Source organism: Heteronotia binoei, chromosome 15, assembly GCF_032191835.1.
Source record: "Heteronotia binoei isolate CCM8104 ecotype False Entrance Well chromosome 15, APGP_CSIRO_Hbin_v1, whole genome shotgun sequence".
NCBI lineage: Eukaryota > Metazoa > Chordata > Lepidosauria > Squamata > Gekkonidae > Heteronotia > Heteronotia binoei.
The window spans coordinates 62,094,729-62,115,542 of record NC_083237.1 but is presented as its reverse complement, the minus strand read 5'-3'; the positions used below and the strand labels follow the sequence as shown (position 1 = coordinate 62,115,542).

The following is a 20,814-nucleotide window of genomic DNA, read 5'->3' as shown; positions in this document are numbered from 1 at the left end:
CCAGGGGCTTTGCCTCTCCCCCAGCAGCCCTCATTAACCCCTGGAGAAGCCCACGCCACCCTTTCTCCACTTCTTATGTGATTTTGGGTGGCTTGCTGGCCTTTTGCCTGGGGGGGGGGTGGCCCAGGAAAGCCCCAGGTGAGCAAGGCATGCTTGGGCTGGCTCGATCTCTAGCCAGCCCAAGCAGGCCTCGCTCACCCGGGGCTCTCCTTTCTTGCATCAGGTTGCTTTTGACTGGGGGGATATGCTAATGAGTTATGCTAATAAGTTCCATCACCTATTTTTCTACAAAACGACCCCTGGATAAAAATAGCATTAATTAATACAATCATAAAATAAAAAGGGGGGACTAGGCAAATTCACGGGGCATGGTTGTGTTGACTGGTATTAGAGATAGTAGATCAGCGGAGCCTCCGTGTACAGAGATCGCATACTTCTGAATGTCCATTCCTGTGAACAAAACAACGGGGAAGCCGTCCCCTTAGTGCCCTGCTGTGGAAATTTCTCAGCAGCTTCTTTTGACAACGGACCAACCTGATTCGATGGCCTTTTGTTCCGACGCTGCTAGCAATTCTTTCTTCCTGACTGAATGCCTCGAGTGCTTTTTGAGCGGAGAGAAGTGTCCCTGACAGTTGAGGATGGAATGAGCTGTGTATCCTCGTGGCCCAGAGGTGAAGATGAAGCAATTTAGATAGACTTCTCTCCCACACATAGGCACCGCCACTTTTTTCTTCCTGTGATCCTACGCCAAGCTAGGGTTCCCAATCCCCAGGTGGGACAGGCGAAAAAAGCCACATGGTCATTCACGTTAAATCAACCTCAAATCCTTAGAAATTCAGATATTTAAATACAATTGTTCATAGAAATGACAATGCGACACAAAGTGCAAAAAGAAAAACTACCCCCGAAACGATAAGTTCAATGTTAATGTCCGAGAGTTTGTTCCTAGAAACTGAAATCGGGGAGCGGTGTGTAATGCCGTGAAAATAGAGTCCAATGCTCCAAGTCTGCTCTGTTAGCCAAGGTATAGATGGAATGTAGCAAGGCAGAAGGACGCAACAGGGCTGCGCTAATTGCCCCGTTTCACACGAGGCTTCAACGAGCTGCATAAGTGAAGAGTTAAAAAGCACGAGTACATAAACATTGCAGTATTAAACAATACAATGTATAATTCTTATAAATACCTTCGATCATGACTAAAAACATTCATATTGGAGACCAACGCTCCTACATTCAAGAGACAATGACGGCAATAGAAAATTGACCATGATACGCTTATAAACAACAGGTGTTCCGAATTTCTTAAAGGCACAAACACAGAGTTTACAGTAGTATACTTAATACATAGTGAACTGCAATAGTCCTTCAGAAGACAGCATGAACTATAATATAATCATAGAAAGCACAGTAAGTCCCAGTCACTGTTAAGACCATTAGGTATCAGGGAATCCAGTTTAAAACTCCACCGCATTTCCTGCTTCAACAGCCATTTTGTTCATATCAATTTTTCCCTGAAGCCAAATGGGAAACCTTTCCAGGACAAAGAATTTTAAAGCATTGGGATCATGTTTTAATAAGCGGAGATGCTCTACAAGAGGGGCTTCAGCTACGAAATTTTTAACCCGAGATTTATGTTCCAAAATTCTAGTGCGGACTGCACGTCTCGTGCTGCCGCAATAAATTTTTAAACACGGGCGTAAAATAATATATACACAACTTTTAGTAGGGCATATATTGTGTATATATTATTTTATGCCCGTGTTTAAAAATTTATTGCGGCAGCACGAGCCTTGCAGTCCGCACTAGAATGTATTAGGTATACCGCTGTAAACTCTGTTTGTGCCTTTAAGAAATTCGGAACACCTGTTGTTTATAAGCGCATCGTGGTCAATTTTCTGCTGCCGTCATTGTCTCTTGAATGTAGGAGCGTTGGTCTCCAATATGAATGTTTTTAGTCATGATCGAAGGTATTTATAGGAATTATACATTGTATTGTTTAATATTGTAATGTTTATGTACTCGTGATTTTTAACTCTTTACTTATGCAGCTTGTTGAAGCCTCGTGTGAAACGGGGCAATTAGCGCACCCCTGTTTTCACGGCATTACACACCACCCCCCGACTTCAGTTTCTAGGAACAAACTCTCGGACATTAATATTGAACTTATTGTTTCGGGAGTAGTTTTTCTTTTGCACTTTGTGTCACATTGTAATTTCTATGAGCAATTATATTTAAATATCTGAATTTCTTAAGGATTTGACGTTGATTTAACGTGAATGCCCATGTGACTTTTTTCTCCTCTATCTTTTCACATTACTCTGTTTGGTTGCTAAATCCCCAGGTGGGGGCAGGGGATCCCCCAGTTTGGAGGCCCTCCCCCCACTTCAGGGTGATCAGAAAGCCGGAGGGGGGGGGGGAAGCCTGCTGTAGTATTTCCTAGGGAGACCGATTTCCATAGGGTATAATGGAGAATTGATCTGCGGGTATCTGGGACTCTGAGGGGGCTGTTTTTGTGGTAGAGGCACCAAATGTTTAGCATAGCATCCAGTACCTCTTCCCAAAATACCCTCTTAAGTTTCAAAAGGATTGGACCAGGGGGTCCAATTCCCTGAGCCCCCATAGAAGGTGTCCCTATCCTTCATTATTTCCAGTGGAGGGAAGGCTTTTTAAGTGCTGGCCAGAACTCCTTTTGGAGTTCAATTCTGCTTGTCACACCCTTGCTCCTGGCTCCACCGGCAATGTCTCCTGGCTCCACCCCCAAAGTCCCCGGATATTTCTTGAACTGGACTTGGCAACCCTGCGCCAAGCTTTCTTCCACGCACACCAACCCCGCGGCAGGTAGATGTCGCCTTGAACACGCCGCCGTGTTCCTTGGCAAAGGGTGCGATGGAAGATTTCTTTCATCGCTCAAAACCTCCGAGCCGCTCCATTACCGCCTCCTTGCTTTGGACCTCTTCGTTTTTATTTCAGACGAGTGAGTGGAAATGTCATCAGAAGCATGGAAAGGCACCCCTCTCTGCTGCCAAATCCCCCTCCCCTTGGGAATAGGATTCGGGAGGCTGGATAATGATTCCCTTGTCCCTGCTCTTTGCCCACTAGACCGATGCACCTGTCTGGACAGCTAAATAGCCCTGCAGAGAAATACGATCTCCTTTAGACTCCAGCGTCTGTCCCCCTCTCTCCCTTCTTCCTGACAGCCGGCCCTCGGATAAGATAATCTTCCAGAGCCACAGGGCGAAGAGAACAATACTCGCATTATAGATTACGGTTGTGCACAGACAAACACCTTATTCTTATATTTGCCTTATTCCTTCCCCACTCTAATCTCTTCCCGCATTCCTTAATAGAACCGTTTTTGTTAGGAATTATGGCAGATTTTCAATTATCTTCAAAGAGCAAACACCAAGGAAACAAAATGAAGCTAGGAATCGGAGCAGATGTGGTGGGTGTTCACATGGTTTGTAGGCTGCATTCTGGTTTGCTTCGGGCCTCGTTTTGGGCAGGAGCTCACAGGAACAAAGTTCTGGAACCTCTACATTTTGTTGTGCTCTTCCTTTCTCAGTAAAAAAAAAAAAAAAGGTAAAGATAGTGCCCTGTGCAAGCACCAGTCGCTTCCTACTCTGGGGTGACATCACGACTTTTTCACGGCAGATTTGTTACGGGGTGGTTTGCCATTGCCTTCCCCAATCATCTCCACTTTCCCCCCTGCAAGCCGGGGACTCATTTTGCCGATCTCAGAAGGATGGACGGCTGAGTCATCCTCGAGCTGGCTACCTGAACCCAGCTTCCGCCAGGATCGAACTCAGGTCGCGAGCAGAACTTAGGGCTGCAGCGTTGCAGCTTTACCACTGGGATCCCTTGTCAAATCCCCAGTTGCCAGAAATAAAGTCTCTGGGAGGTGTGTAGAAGACATGCATGGCGAGGATACCTTAGGATACCTTATCTGGTGATCCTATTTCAAGGATTTTTTTCCCTTCTAATATATATTTTTAAAACAAAATTCGTGGTCTCTAGAAACAATACATCACAATAGCTGTTCGTGGTAAACAGGTGTGGATATAAACGCATATTTAAACCTAATGAACATATGAAGCTGCCTTATACTGAATCAGACCCTTGGTCCATCAAAGTCAGTCTTGTCTTCTCAGACTGGCAGTGGCTCTCCAGGGTCTCAAGCTGAGGATTTTCACGCCTACTTGCCTGGACCCTTTTTTGGAGATGCCAGGGATTGAACCTGGGACCTCCTGCTTCCCAAGCAGATGCTCTGCCACTGAGCCACAGCCCCATTCATGGCTCTCCAGGGTCTCAAGCGGAGGTTTTTCACACCTATTTGCCTGGATCCTTTTTTGGAGATGCCAGGGATTGAACCTGGGACCTCTTGCTTCCCAAGCAGATGCTCTGCCACTGAGCCACAGCCCCATTCATGGCTCTCCAGGGTCTCAAGCGGAGGTTTTTCACACCTATTTGCCTGGATCCTTTTTTGGAGATGCCAGGGATTGAACCTGGGACCTCTTGCTTCCCAAGCAGATGCTCTGCCACTGAGCCACAGCCCCATTCATGGCTCTCCAGGGTCTCAAGCGGAGGTTTTTCACACCTATTTGCCTGGACCCTTTTTTGGAGATGCCAGGGATTGAACCTGGGACCTCTTGCTTCCCAAGCAGATGCTCTGCCACTGAGCCACAGCCCCATTCATGGCTCTCCAGGGTCTCAAGCGGAGGTTTTTACAGCTATTTGCCTGGACCCTTTTTTGGAGATGCCAGGGATTGAACCTGGGACCTCCTGCTTCCCAAGCAGATGCTCTGCCACTGAGCCACAGCCCCATTCATGGCTCTCCAGGGTCTCAAGCGGAGGTTTTTACAGCTATTTGCCTGGACCCTTTTTTGGAGATGCCAGGGATTGAACCTGGGACCTTCTGCTTCCCAAGCAGATGCTCTGCCACTGAGCCACCGTCCCTCCCCTGACTGCCAGTGGCTCTCCAGGGTCTCCAGCTGAGGTTTTTCACACCTATTTGCCTGGACCCTTTTTTGGAGATGCCGGGGATTGAACCTGGGACCTTCTGCTTCCCAAGCAGATGCTCTGCCACTGAGCCACCGTCCCTCCCCTGACTGCCAGTGGCTCTCCAGGGTCTCCAGCTGAGGTTTTTCACACCTATTTGCCTGGACCCTTTTTTGGAGATGCCGGGGATTGAACCTGGGACCTCCTGCTTCCCAAGCAGATGCTCTGCCACTGAGCCACAGCCCCATTCATGGCTCTCCAGGGTCTCAAGCGGAGGTTTTTACAGCTATTTGCCTGGACCCTTTTTTGGAGATGCCAGGGATTGAACCTGGGACCTCCTGCTTCCCAAGCAGATGCTCTGCCACTGAGCCACAGCCCCATTCATGGCTCTCCAGGGTCTCAAGCGGAGGTTTTTCACACCTATTTGCCTGGACCCTTTTTTGGAGATGCCAGGGATTGAACCTGGGACCTTCTGCTTCCCAAGCAGATGCTCTACCACTGAGCCACCGTCCCTCCCCTAAATATTGTTATGTGATCTGTGAAATGGCAGTGGGGCTGGACTGTGTAAATACTATAATAGTGGAAGACTGTCAACCTTGAGCCGGCTACTTGAACCCAGCTTCCGCCAGGATTGCACTTAGGTCGTGAACAGAGTTTGACTGCAATACTACAGTAAAAATAAATACTTGCTTCTAGGCTCCATTGTTCAAACCACCTGTGAAAATTTTGCTGAACTCTTAAGATTCGACAAACTAATATTTCCCCCCCACACAAAAAAATGGGAAAAATAACCAAAACATATAAAGCAGACAGATGGAAATCTTCATCGTGCCACTGTGGCCACATAGGAGAAAGGAATGTTAAAAGTGTGACGGGAGTAAGGTTTTCTTAGGACAATTATAATTCGAGCAGCATTTTAAGGTAGATGCTGAGCTGATATAATTGAGTACACTTTCCACTGATGTCAGGGGTATGCGGCATATGCAAATGAGTTGTGCTAATGAGCTCCAGCACATCTTTTCTGCGAAATGACTCCTGGTTTGCACCACAGTCTACCGGAGGGGCATCAAACTCATTCGTTATGAGGGCCAGATCTGACACAAATGAGACCTTGTTGGGCCGTGCCGTGTGTGTACCTGTTTAAGATTAGGTAGCAGAGATATAAACTTTGTAAAGGACACAGAAAAACACAATTACAGGGCTGTGAGCCGCCCTGAGCCACTTCAGTGGGAAGGGCAGGATATAAATTGAAATAAACTTGAAACTTTTAAATATTTTAAAAAAAAATTAAAGTAAAACATGCTTAAAACATTAGCACTTGTCGGTCTTAAAGGTGCTTTCTTTGCATTTCTCCCATGGGAGCCAGGGAACTGGGCAAAGGAAACTGGCTCTTTCCTTCCTTCCTCGGGACCAGGAGGGGGAGGAGCCTCAGCCAGTAGAAGGAAGAGAGGCTTGGCTGAGTAGCTCTGCTGTGCGATTGGGAGAGGCTGGCAAAGCAAGCTCTGCCTCCCCCCCTTCCCCCCCAGGGAGAAGCCTCGGCCAATGCAGAAAATAGAGGCTTTGTTCTGTAACTCCTGTGCGATTGAGCAAGCCTGGCAAAGCAAGCTGTGATGTGTAAGGAAGCAAGATATTGGGATAAGGAAGCAGATGACAACCAGTTGCTCGGGGGCCTGATAGGAGCCCTCCAGGGGCCTGATGCCCTGGTCTACTGAATCTAGCTGACAACATCAATCTTTCTTTTATTCTCCCCTCTCCTTGAGGCTCAACTACATGTGACGCTGTGAGACCCCTGCACAGGTTCTCCTGGGCTTTTCATTCCTCTCAAAATCAGGCTTCCTGGAGTCTGTTTTGAATGGGGACCACAGCATGAAGGAAAGTGGTTGTCTCTCTACCCCTCCACCATCTCCCCACGCTGGGGGCCCTGGGGGACTTCTGTTTCCTCCCCAATGGTGCAAATAGCAGCTCCCTGAGGCCGCTCCAGACCAGGAAAAGGACACAATAGGGAAAGATTAAAACCTCCTCTGCTTGTATTACAGTCCAGATTTGAAATGTGGCTCCGCATTCCTGATTCTTAGAGAGATAAATATGCTAAGAGGCAGGCAAGAAAACAAGACTGAGAATCTTATACCAGAGAAACCATTTTATTAGCAGGATTATTCTAAGTTCTGTTCCTGGCATTAAGAAAGGGAGCGCTTTTCAAATGGTATTCTGGGAAGCTCTGGGGTTCCCTTAGGGTTGCCAGGTGTGTGTTGGAAAAGACCTGGAGGCTTTGAAGGTGGAGCTAGGAGAGGGCGGGGTTTGGGGAGGGGAGGGGCCTCAGCAAGGTCCAATGCCGCAGAGCCCACCCTTCAGAGCAGCCATTTTCTCCAGGGGAGCTGATCTCTGCCAGCTGGAGATCAGTCATAAAAGTGGGAGATCTCCAGGTCCCACCTGGAGACTGGCAACTCTAAGTTCCCTAGGAGCTTATTTATTTATTTTTGGTATTTTTTTAGAAGAAAAAGACGACGACTGCAGATTTATACCCTGCCCTTCTCTCTGAATCAGAGACTCTTAGTGGCTTACAGTCTCTTATATCTTCTCCCCCCACAACAGACACCCTGTGAGGTGGGTGGGGCTGAGAGGGCTCTCCCAGCAGCTGCCCTTTCAAGGACAACCTCTGCCAGAGCTATGACTGACCCATGGCCATTCCAGCGGGTGCAAGTGGAGGAGTGGGGAATCAAACCCAGTTCTCCCAGATAAGAATCCGCACAGCCATTGAGCCATTTCTGAGCTGGTGCCTGTTTGAAGTTAGTTGAGACTACATGTCCTGTGATGAAACATTGTGAGGTTACATTAGTGTTCTATGGACGAGGTTGTTGATACTGATTAACTGTGGAGCTGTACGAAGCTCCATTTTCACCCCTCCGCAGCACCAAATGAACAAGTTCTTTCTAAGAGGAGCTCCCCGTATGTATGTCTGACCGTGAGTCCGGTTGTGCGCCCATCATCCAGCACGTCAGGCGTATCCTCTCATTTGGCCCTGATTTCCTAAGGAGCCAGCAAGAAGCCTAGCAGGCCTCTCCAGGGCCAACCTCCTACTAGAAGTGGAGATGCCTGAAAGAATCATAATACAATAATACAGTAACCTTTATTGTCATGGTATCGGACATGGCAAGGAACCAGTCCATCCCTCAAATGGCAGTTTGCAAATACATTATCACGCCTTCCGGATGCTAAATATAAACATTTTGCAACAGTTTCAATTACCAGTTGGTTTCGAGTAGACAAAAAAAGAGGTCAAGGTAGTCCCCTGTGCAAGCACCGGTCCTTTCCGACACTGGGGCGTCGTCGCTTTCACAACGTTTTCGCGGCAGACTTTTTTACGGGGTGGTTTGCCGACGCCTTCCCCAGTCGCCTCCGCTTTCCCCCCAGCAAGCTGGGGACTCATTTGACCCACCTCGGAAGGACGGAAGGCTGAGTCGACCTCGAGCCGGCGACCTGAACCCAGCTTCCGCCGGGATCGAACTCAGCTCGTGAGCAGAGCTTGGACTGCAGTTCTGCAGCTTTACCACTCTGCGCCATGGGTCTCCTTCTGAGTTAACAGCAGGAAGACAATTTTATATTTGTCAGGCTTCCCTGTTTGCTCACTCAGACAGGGGTCAATGAGTAGGGAGCCAGGGCCAGCGCGTGAGAGTCGGCAAGCTAGGTGATTGTCTACGGCACCAGCTCTGGGCGGGGGGGCAGGCGCCTCCTCCTTGCTCACACCATCCCTGAGCCTCCCGCTCATTGTTTCTTGACTCTAAAGGATCAGAGGAGCACCCCTGATCCATCAGACCTGAGTGTTTCCCTTCCCCAGCATCCTCTGGCCCCGTTCAGCCTTCCCGTGCTGCGGGAAGCTTGAGCGGGGTGAGGAGACATTTCCATGCAGGGAGAGCCAGTTTGGTGTAGTGGTTAAGTGTGCGGACTCTTATCTGGGAGAACCGGGTTTGATTCCCCACTCCTCCACCTGCAGCTGCTGGAATGGGCTTGGGTCAGCCATAGCTCTCTTATCTGGGAGAACCGGGTTTGATTCCCCACTCCTCCACTTGCACCTGCTGGAATGGCCTTGGGTCAGCCAGAGCTCTCTTATCTGGGAGAACCGGGTTGGATTCCCCACTCCTTCACTTGCAGCTGCTGGAATGGCCTTGGGTCAGCCATAGCTCTCTTATCTGGGAGAACCGGGTTTGATTCCCCACTCCTCCACTTGCACCTGCTGGAATGGCCTTGGGTCAGCCAGAGCTCTCTTATCTGGGAGAACCGGGTTGGATTCCCCACTCCTTCACTTGCAGCTGCTGGAATGGCCTTGGGTCAGCCAGAGCTCTCTTATCTGGGAGAACCGGGTTGGATTCCCCACTCCTTCACTTGCAGCTGCTGGAATGGCCTTGGGTCAGCCATAGCTCTCTTATCTGGGAGAACCGGGTTGGATTCCCCACTCCTTCACTTGCAGCTGCTGGAATGGCCTTGGGTCAGCCAGAGCTCTCTTATCTGGGAGAACCGGGTTTGATTCCCCGCTCCTCCACTTGCACCTGCTGGAATGGCCTTGGGTCAGCCAGAGCTCTCTTATCTAGGAGAACCGGGTTTGATTCCCCACTCCTCCACTTGCACCTGCTGGAATGGCCTTGGGTCAGCCAGAGCTCTCTTATCTGGGAGAACCGGGTTTGATTCCCCACTCCTCCACTTGCACCTGCTGGAATGGCCTCGGGTCAGTTAGAGCTCTCTTAACTGGGAGAACCAGGTTTGATTCCCCACTCCTCCACTTGCACCTGCTAGCATGGCCTTGGGTCAGCCATAGCTCTGGCAGAGGTTGTCCTCGAAAGGGCAGCTGTTGTGGGGGAGGAAGGGAAAGGAGATTGTGAGCCGCTCTGAGACTCTTCAGAGTGGAGGGCAGGATATAAATCCAATATCTTCATCTACCTCACAGGGTGTCTGTTGTGGGGGAGGAAGGTAAAGGAGATTGTGAGCCGCTCTGAGACTCTTCGGAGTGGACGGCGGGATATAAATCCAATATCTTCTATCTTCTTCCATGCAAACAGGGGCTAATTTGGGCTGGTGCTGGGGGCCCTCCCCCACTGGAGGTGGGGAGGCGGAGCCTGCTGGGGCAGCAAAAACCCCAGCGCTGGTCCCATATGGAGCGCAGGTCCTAGTAAAAAGTACATCTCTGGACATGTGCAATACACCTTCCAGTAACCAAACCTGCTTTTGCGGAGCAGAAGACGAAATGGAGTTACCGTTAAATGACGCCAGTGTTAACGATACTGTGTTGGCTGAAGGTCGAAGAAGCAACCGTCTTGTGAGTTGGTATCAAATCCTGCTCATAAGCGGAACAGGAATGGGAGTGTTTTTCCAGAGATCGACAAATCTTTGGAACAAATAACTGAATCAAACTGATGGGGGCCCTCCATCCTCAGATACCGAGGTTTTTTCTTGGAATATTGCCGGATGGAGGAATAAGTCCTTTGATCCGGAGTTTAGACAACTTCTTAAGGGTTCAATTTAATTTTTCTACAGAAAACCTAGGCGCCTGAAATTCCCCTGGCCCGAGCATCCAATGCAAAGCGCAGAGGTTCCTCAGCAGATTAATAAATGCGGAAGGCTTCTTTGAAAGCAGAGTTACCGATTTTTAAATGCCGTGATTCTAATCTACCGGTTCCCTACTGCATTGCTCGCTAACAGAGTCTCCTCTTCTTCCCACCTCTCTCCAGATGGATCCGGTGCAGAAAGCGGTGATCAACCACACATTCGGCGTGCCCAACCCGCTCAAGAAGAAGCAGTTCATCTCCTGTAATATTTGCCATCTCAGATTCAACTCTGCGGTAAGAAGGGTCCCGCTAGGCAATATAGGCATTCGCCTAGGGCGCCGGCCTTGGGGGGGACACCGAATTGGGCCCCCCCCCACGTGACCAGGCCTTGTTTTTTTTAAGGCATATGGCAAGCACTCTGGCTCAAAAAGAGCCCTGCAAGTGAAGGAGTGCCTTGCTTACTTGGCCCCGCTCTTGTTCAAGTAAGCAAGGCACTCCTTCACTTGCACCTGCGAGCATGGCCTTGGGTCAGCCAGAGCTCTGGCAGAGGTGTCCTTGAAAGGGCAGCTGCTGTGAGAGCCCTCTCCAGCCCCACCCACCTCACAGGGCGTCTGTTGTGGGGGAGGAAGGGAAAGGAGATTGTGAGCCACAACAGACACCCTGTGAGGTAGATGAAGATATTGGATTTATATCCCGCCCTCCACTCCGAAGAGTCTCAGAGCGGCTCACAATCTCCTTTCCCTTCCTCCCCCACAACAGGCACCCTGTGAGGTAGATGAAGATATTGGATTTATATCCCGCCCTCCACTCCGAAGAGTCTCAGAGCGGCTCACAATCTCCTTTCCCTTCCTCCCCCACAACAGGCACCCTGTGAGGTAGATGAAGATATTGGATTTATATCCCGCCCTCCACTCCGAAGAGTCTCAGAGCGGCTCACAATCTCCTTTCCCTTCCTCCCCCACAACAGACACCCTGTGAGGTGGGTGGGGCTGGAGAGGGCTCTCACAGCAGCTGCCCTTTCAAGGACAACCTCTGCCAGAGCTATGGCTGACCCAAGGCCATTCCAGCAGGCGCAAGTGGAGGAGTGGGGAATCATACCCGGTTCTCCCACACACTTTTTTGGTTTTGTATTTTATCTTATATCCTGTCTTTTATATACTTTTATACTTCATATAATTCTGCACTGTCTAAAAGCCTATAAACTGTGTAGATTTACCTGTTAATAAATGGAATAAAGTGGACTTCCTGCTGATCTGGGTCAAGTAGTTATGTCACTACAATCCAAGAAGGATATAGACAAGCTGGAAAGGGTCCAGAGAAGGGCAACGAAGATGGTGAGGGGTCTGGAGACCAAGTCCTGTGAAGAAGAAGAACTGCAGATTTATACCCCCCCCCTTCTCTCTGAATCAGTCTCAGAGTGGCTTACAATCTCCCATATCTTCTCCCCCCACACCAGACACCCTGTGAGGTGGGTGGGGCTGAGAGGGCTCTCACAGCAGCTGCCTTTTCAAGGACAACCTCTGCCAGAACTATGGCTCACCCACAGCCATTCCAGCAGGTGCAAGTGGAGGAGTGGGGAATCATACCTGGTTCTCCCAGATAAGAGTCCACACACTTAACCACTACACCAAACTGGCTCTCTGAAGAGAGAGTTGAAGTTTCAATGAAGAAAGAAACTGAAGAAAGGTTGAAGGAGCTGGGCATGTTTAGCCTGGAGAGGAGGCAACCGAGAGGTGATATAATCAAGTATTTGAAGGGCTGTCATCTAGGGTGGTGTGGAGTTGTTTTCTGTTGTTCCAGAAAATCAGCCCAGAACCAATGGGTTAAAAATTAAATCAAAAGAGTTTTTGGCTAAGTATTAGGAAGAACTTCCAGACAGAGCCATTCTTCAGCGGAATAGGCTTCCTCGTGAGGTGGTGGGCTCTCCTTCTTTGAAGGTTTTTAAACAGAGGCTAAATGGCCGCCTGACAGCAGTGCTCAATTTGTGACCGTGAGAGGGAGGGGAGGAAGAGCTATTTATGATTTTCCTGCATTGTGCAAGAGGTTGAACTAGATGACCCTGGAGGTTCCATCCAACTCTTATGATTCTAGGTGGTGGCGCTTGCATTGGGTAGCAACTAATGTTTCCCCTAAGCTGAGTTAGTGTGAGCTAGCTCACAGTTTTTTAGCCTCTGGCTCACACAGTGTTGTCTCGGCTCACAAAATATAGCCACAGAGCAAACTAGTTTCTTCAGCAGCTCACAACTTTTATGCCAGTAGTTCACAAAGTAGCATTTTTGCTCACAAGACTCCACAGCTTAGAGAGGGAGTATTGGTAGCAGCCAATAGGGTCAGCGGGAGGAACGGTGGCTCAGTGGTAGAGTATCTGCTTGGTAAGCAGAAGGTCCCAGGTTCAATCCCCGGCATCTCCAACTAAAAAGGGTCCAGGCAAGTAGGCGTGAAAGACCTCAGCTGGAGACCCTGGAGAGCCACTGCTGGTCAGGGAAGGGACAGTGGCTCAGTGGTAGAGCATGTGCTCGGTAAGCAGAAGGTCCCAGGTTCAATCCCCGGCATCTCCAACTAAAAAGGGTCCAGGCAAGTAAGTATGAAAAACCTCAGCTGGAGACCCTGGAGAGCCACTGCTGGTCAGAGAAGGGACAGTGGCTCAGTGGTAGAGCATGTGCTCGGTAAGCAGAAGGTCCCAGGTTCAATCCCCGGCATCTCCAACTAAAAAGGGTCCAGGCAAGTAAGTATGAAAAACCTCAGCTGGAGACCCTGGAGAGCCACTGCTGGTCAGGGAAGTGACAGTGGCTCAGTGGTAGAGCATGTGCTCAGTAAGCAGAAGGTCCCAGGTTCAATCCCCGGCATCTCCAACTAAAAAGGGTCCAGGCAAGTAAGTATGAAAAACCTCAGCTGGAGACCCTGGAGAGCCACTGCTGGTCAGGGAAGGGACAGTGGCTCAGTGGTAGAGCATGTGCTCAGTAAGCAGAAGGTCCCAGGTTCAATCCCCGGCATCTCCAACTAAAAAGGGTCCAGGCAAGTAAGTATGAAAAACCTCAGCTGGAGACCCTGGAGAGCCACTGCCTGTCAGGGACGGGACGGTGGCTCAGTGGTAGAGCATGTGCTCAGTAAGCAGAAGGTCCCAGGTTCAATCCCCGGCATCTCCAACTAAAAAGGGTCCAGGCAAGTAAGTATGAAAAACCTCAGCTGGAAACCCTGGAGAGCTGCTGCCAGTCTGAGTAGACAAGACTGACTTTGATGGACTGAGAGTCTGATTCAGTATAAGGCAGCTTCATATGCTCCACCACAACTAAAAAGGCCCCGCTTTGCATCATAATCGGTCTTCCCAATAATAATTATACATATAGTGCTTTTGACCACCGTAAGTGCCTCTCGTGTTACTTTATGTTCCCAAACCCTGTGATTCCAGTAGTGTTAGCACCACCTGTACTGCCGATAACGGGACTGGCAGCTAGTACCTTACCTAGGGAGAGTTTATGGCAGAGCACTATTCAGGGATGCCATTCTGCATAGCACAGTCTTTTAACCGCTACGGCTCTGCCAGCTTTCAAAAGGGGTCTGTGAGCAGCAAGCAGGTTTATATGGAGTGGGTGGCTTTCTGTCAGTCCAGACGGAGAAAACGTATTAAGAAAAGCTGAAGGAACTTGAGGCCTGCGTTTGGCTTAGAGAACATGTTTGGCAGGTGTCAAACCGGCAAGGAGGCAGAGGGCCCTGTAATTGTTGCCATCTGTACAAGCCTTGAAAGAATAGGTTTCAGTTACAAGGAGAACTTGGCAATGGAGGGGAAGGGAGGAGGGTTTTTTTTTTCCTCGCTTGTCCCACTTCTGCCACTATGAGAACAAGGGCTTTTTGTGCCGTTCTGTGTTCTGCTGCTGCCATTTACCCATTACCCCAGACACACGTAATACAACTGTCCATCAGTATATCTGTTTTGAATTGTGCCATAGAGGATATGTTTGACAGCTGTCAAATGGGCAGACTATGCTGGTGTTTCTCTACAACCTGAAGGAAGTCACAGGGTTGCAGATAAATCCGAAATCTTAAAAAAAAAAAAATCAGTGGACTGAGACTCCAAAATGAACAGAATCAACACGTGTAGCTTTAAGAAAAGAATGCCCACTGAACTCTCAGTGGCTGTTGGGCGTTGTTAGGCAACTACAACAATATTGCCAAACTTCCAAGGTTTAGTTCCTGTAAACCAAAGCCATTGGAAGGGGAATGGAATGGGATGTACACGCATAAGAACACAAGAACATAAGAGAAGCCATGTTGGATTAGGCCAATGGCCCATCCAGCCCAACACTCTGCGTCACACAGTGGCCAAAAACCCCAAGTACCATCAGGAGGTCCACCAGTGGCGCAGGACACTAGAAGCCCTCCCACTGTGCCCCCCCAAGCACCAAGAATACAGAGCATCACTGCCCCAGACAGTGTTCCAACAATAGGCTGCAGCTAATAGCCACTGATGGACCTCTGCTCCATATGTTAATCCAATTCCCCTCTTGAAGCTGTCTATGCTTGTAGCTGCCGCCACCTCCTGTGGCAGTGAATTCCACGTATTAATCAGCCTTTGGGTGCAGAAGGACTTCCTTTTATCCGTTCTAACCCGACTGCTCAGCAATTTAATTGAATGCCCACGAGTTCTTGTATTGTGAGAAAGGAAGAAAAGTACATCTTTCTCTACCTTCTCTGTCCCATGCATAATCTTGTAAACCTCTATCATGTCAACCCTCAGTCGACGCTTTTCCAAGCTCAAGGGAAATGCATGGGGCCATTCAGACACGCACTTCCAATCTGGGACTTCTTGTGGACTGAGCCTTTGCAGCAGAGATCACAACACGGTGCGTGGGATTTTCCCATAAAGTAATGAGACCTTTGTTTTAAAAGGACTGTGTTTTTATAAATGTCAGTGAATAGTCTGAAGGTAGGAAAGGAAGAAAATTTAAGAGGCAGTTGGCAGTCAAAATGTTTGGCAAGTCAAAATTTAAATATCTAGTTTGCTAAGTCCTAAATCAACCATTACTAAAATCTTTGGTTAATTAAGATGCCATATTAAGTCCCCTTTCATATAGCCTTTCAGGGGTTTTTTTGTAGCGGGAACTCCCTTGCATTTTAGGCCACACCCCCCTGATGTAGCCAATCCTCCAAGAGCTTAAAAGACTCTTCTGACAGGGCCTACTGTAAGCTGCAGGAGGATTGGCTGCATCAGGGGTGTGTGGCCTAATATGCAAAGGAGTTCTTGCTACAAAAAAAAGCCCTGCAGCCTTTGTAATCCATTTTAGTAGCAAGATTTTTGGTGTCAGTTCAGACACAACTTGTTTTAGCGGTTGGCTGCTAACAGATTTTACTTACCTGTTCACACAAAGCCGTTTGTGTCCTGTTGGCAAAGCAGGGCTGAGATGGTTTTGAGAGAAACAGCTTTCTTCCATTTGCACCTCTTTGTTGCACTTCTGAATCGCTGGAGTGTGGTGTTTAAAATGTCTGTAGCACTATCTACAATGCTGCTTTCCCGCACCCTTTTCCACCATGCAATCTTCCTCGCCCTTTCCCCCCTGAACATTACCTGCAGTCAAGCGCTATAGTGCTAAACCAATATAGCACTTAAGTGTTATAGCAGCACTATTGAGATGCCTTGAGTCCATTGAGAGACTCCATTGCTTTAGTGCTATAGCATTCAACTTAGAACAGTCGAAGGGGGGAAGGGGAGTGGATGATGGTGGAAAGGGCGGAGGGGGGGGGCGGTTGGCATAGTTTGAAACAGCCATAGCGCTTCAAAGATGGCTCATAAATGGGATGAAATTTGCTGTGTGAAACCCCTGCCCTTATATCGCTTTACTCAGAACCAGGCCAACAATGGGTAACACCCGGTTTAGAAAGGTAACATGAAAGAGGCCTATATCTCACGGCTAGTCCATGAAAGAGTTGGGTGGGTGTATTTCTCTGAAGAAGGTGAGAGAAGGACAGTTAAATGAGAGATGGAAAAAGATAATGCAGAGAGCAGGCTTGGGTGAGGGGCTTGCTGGAGCCAAAGAGTCAACAGGTCTGTAGAGGGACTTTGGAAGAGACAGTGGGGAGGCCCCATGACGACAACCAGGGACAGTTTGGTGTAGTGGTTAAGTGTGCAGACTCTTACCTGGGAGAACCAGGTTTGATTCCCCAGTCCTCCACTTGCAGCTGCTGGAATGGCCATGGGTCAGCCATAGCTTCTTGCAGAGTTGTCCTTGAAAGGGCAGCTTCTGGGAGAGCTCCCTCAGCCCCACCCACTCACAGGGTGTTTGTTGAGGGGGAGGAAGGTAAAGGAGATTGTGAGCTGCTTTGAGATTCGCAGTGGAGAGCAGAATATAAACCCAATATGTAGTACATAAACATCTAGTTTCTTTAAATGAAACTAAGTCCTCAGGGCCAGATGAATTGCATCCAAGGGTTCTAAAAGAGCCTGCAGATATAATTTCTGAGCCTCTGGCTATTATTTTTGAGAATTCTTGGAGAACAGTTGAGGTGCCGGAAGACTGGAGGCGGGCGAATGTTGTTCCCATCTTCAAGAAGGGGAAAAAAGACGATCTGGGTAACTACCGAACCATCAGCTTGGCGTCTATACCTGGAAAGGTTTTAGAACAAATCATCAAACAGTCGGTCCTGGAACATTTAGAAAGAATGGATGTGATTACAAAGAGCCAGCATGGGTTTCTCAAGAACAAGTCATGTCAAACTAACCTGATCTCTTTTTTTGAGAAAGTGACTACCTTGCTGGATCAGGGGAATGCTGTAAATGAATTTTAACAGGGATAAATGTAAAGTTCTGTATTTCGGTAGAAAAAATCCCATGCATGGTTATAGGATGGGGGAGACTTGTCTTAGCTGTAGTATGTGCGAAAAAGATCTAGGGGTCTTAGTGGATCATACGCTGAACATGAGTCAACAGTGTGATGCGGTGGCTAAAAAGGCAAATGCAATTTTGGACTGTATCAACAGAAGTCTAGTGTCCAGATCACGTGATGTGATGGTATCGCTTTACTCTGCTCTGGTAAGACCTCACCTGGAGTATTGTGTTCAGTTTTGGGCACCAAAACTGAACACAAGAAGGATATAGACAAGCTGGAACAGGTCCAGAGGAGGGCGACGAAGATGGTGAAGGGTCTGGAGACCAAGTCCCATTAGGAAAGGTTGAAGCAGCTGGGGATGTTTAGCCTGGAGAGGAGGCAGCTGAGAGGTGATAGGATCACCATCTTCAAGTACTTGAAGGGCTGTCATCTAGAGGATGGTATGGAATTGTTTTCTGTGGGCCCAGAAGGTAGGACCAGAACCAATGGGTTGAAATTAAATCAAAAGAGTTTCTGACTCAACATTAGGAAGAACTTCTTGACTGTTAGAGCAATTCCTCAGTGGAAGAGGCTTCCTCAGGAGGTGGTGGGCTCTCCTTCCTTTGAGGTTTTTAAACAGAGGCTAGATGGCCATCTGACAGCGATGAAGATCCTGTGAATTTGAGGTTGGTATTTGTGAGTTTCCTGCATTGTGCAGGGGGTTGGACTAGATGAAACTGGAGGTCCCTTCCAACTCTATGATTCTCCTCCTCCTCTTCTTCTTCTTCTTTCTTCTCCTTCTCCTTCTTCTTTGTCAAAGCAATAAGGAGGAAGAGCACAGGAGAATCGTAGGTCATAGTGACAGAAGGAGAGAAAGATTAAGGGGGTGAAGGGAGAAATTATATTATAACTACAGTCTGAAGAGTGCATATTCTTAGTGGTAAAGGTAGGCTTACAAGGGGAAATTTGACCTGTGTTATGACTGCAGTCCTATACCTTATATACCTAATTCCCATCTTGGGGAGGGAGGGAGGGGGGGCCCGTTGTCATGTGATTGTTCTTGGAGTCAAATAAAATTATCTTATTTACTAGTTTCGGGCTTCAGGAAACTTACTTCCTTGGCTAATATTTGTTTGGATCAAAGCTGTGACCTGAGATTGTGTCGATGTCCTAATTAGTTCAATAACAATGACTGGATATTTGCTTACCGACAGTCCTCAGATTCAGTGGGAGCTCACAGGAGCACAGCTCCTGAACTTTTCTGAGAGTTCCATCTCCTCCTTCTGAGAGTTCCACCTCCTTGTCCATTCAATAGTATGTGGAGCTCAGGTGGTGGATCAGCTCCACCACCTATTTTTCTACAAAACGACCCCTGCTTACAGATGTAGCGAGACTCAGAAGATGAGATTTTGCGCTCTACGATTACCTCAGTGGGGCGTTGCACTCTGACAATGGGTTCGGCATTGTCTCAAAATCAGGACACAGCAGACCTCATTTTGGGCAGGAGCTCACAGGAGTGGAGCTCTGGAACCTCTAAATTGTATTGTGCTCTTTCTTTCTTAACACCTCCCCCCCAAATGCTTATGGCCTCCATTGTTCAACCCCCTTGTGAGGATTTTGCCGAAATCTTAAGATTTGACAAATTTTCTAATATTCCCCCCCCCTCAAAAATGGGAAAAAAACCCCAAAACATCTAAAGCAAACAGATGGAAATCTTCCTCATGCCACTGTGGCCACATAGGAGAAAGTAATTTTAAAAGTATGATGGGAGTGAAATTTTATTAGGACAATTATAACTCAAGAAGCATTTTAAGGTAGATGCTGAGCTGATATAATTTGAGTACACAATTGTTGCCTGTGTGCCATCTTAGTCGAGTTCTAAGGTCCTCATTCCACATGTTTATTTGAGGTGGGCTTTTGTCTTGCCAGTGTTGTGATACGAGTCTTTTAGCTGTAGGCTTGGAGGGTCCATTTTAGTTGACAGGGCTTTTTTTGTAGCAGGAACTCCTTTGAATATTAGGCCACACACCTCTTATGTAGCCAATCCTCCAAGAGCTTACAGGGCCTACTATAATCTCTTGGAGGATTGGCTACATCGGAGGGGTGTGGCCTAATATGCAAAGGAATTCCTGCTACCAAAAAAAGCCTCGGTTGACCGTCAATTAGCCTCCAAGAGATGGGCAGATATTTCAAAGTAGGTAAGAACCCTCAGACATTGCGGAAGCTTTTTAACATCAATGGAGAAGACAGGCCGTGTTCCTTGATTCCTTCACAGACTCATGGATCAGGCTCCCTCACTTGCCCGAGCAATGAGGAGGTCTGGCTTTTTGCATAGTATAAATCAGCTTTTGTCTTGCTTCTCTCTTGCATTTTCCACACCCTCATCTTGGCCTTCAGAAGACACCCTCCGCAACGTTTGCCCCCTGCTGCATTTCTGTCTACTCTTTCTGGTTTCTTCCTTTCGCCCTTTTTCTCTCCCCTCCCCACCCCCCTTTTTTGCCATAAGCTTCCCATTTCTGACTCCCCCCACCCCACACGCACACACACACACACACAGCGCTCACCCATATAATTCAATTCCTGGCATTTCCTCACCGCCTGGCAAGGCAGAGATAAGGCATGTCGCCCCTGATTAAATGCAAGCCATTACTTGTTTCAAAAGGAGCTTTCGGGCAAAAAAGAGAGAGAGAGAGAGAAAGAAAGAAAAATGTACATTTTCCAGGGAAGAAAAGTTCAGCGAACAGCTTTGCCGTACAAAGTAAAATAATATAACTAAATATATTCACTGTAGGTTGAGGGGGAGGGTGTTTGAGGAGAAGGACGAGTCGACGATTGTCACTTTCCGGGATGCGTGTCTAACATGCGGTGTGCGTTCCCAGGCGTGCGTGCCGGAGAAGGGGAGAGCGTCTGCCTCCTTTGCTTTATCCTTCCCCTGACAAGGATGACTAAATGAAGGGTGTGCTGGTGTCCCCAGCCTGCTCCTTGCTGATAAAAAAAAGCCCACAGAATAAATACCAAGTGGCCCATTCCCCTGGAACGCTTGTGTACTTATCAGTCAGAGACAAGGTCCCCACCACCACCTTTGTTGCTAGAAAGAATGACTCTGCGGCAAATTCATGGAAACTGCCATCTGCCCTGAATTCAAATGAGAGTAACTTGGTGGAAATGAGCAAGAGTCCAGCAGCACCTTAAAGACTAACAAAATTTGTGGCAGGGGAGGAGTTTTTGTGAGTCCCTACTCTCGTCTTCAGACACAGCTAGAATGTGAGTCCTCCTGCCCTATATTTTGGAGGTTGGAGTGATTTCAGATGACAGTAGCCGGCTTAATTGGATTAGGTGTGATATGTAGAGGGGCAATAGGCATGGTCGGTAATGGGACAGGAAACCAAGGTCTCGATTCAGTCCCGGAGGATGCATTGTCTTGAGCTTCATTGTCAGTGGCGATTCAGCAGTCTCTCTTTCTAATCACCCTTTGAAATTCC

General features: G+C 48.2%; 1 protein-coding gene across 1 annotated transcript in view; it reads left to right on the top strand.

The window, feature by feature from the left end:
- Positions 1 to 20,814, top strand: part of ZNF385C (zinc finger protein 385C) — a 321,307-nt gene that overhangs the window by 275,017 nt on the left and 25,476 nt on the right. Inside the window, exon 5 of the mRNA XM_060256192.1 lies at positions 10,716 to 10,826. Coding sequence (XP_060112175.1) covers positions 10,716 to 10,826 — 111 coding nt within the window. The remainder of the gene's footprint in view (positions 1 to 10,715; positions 10,827 to 20,814) is intronic.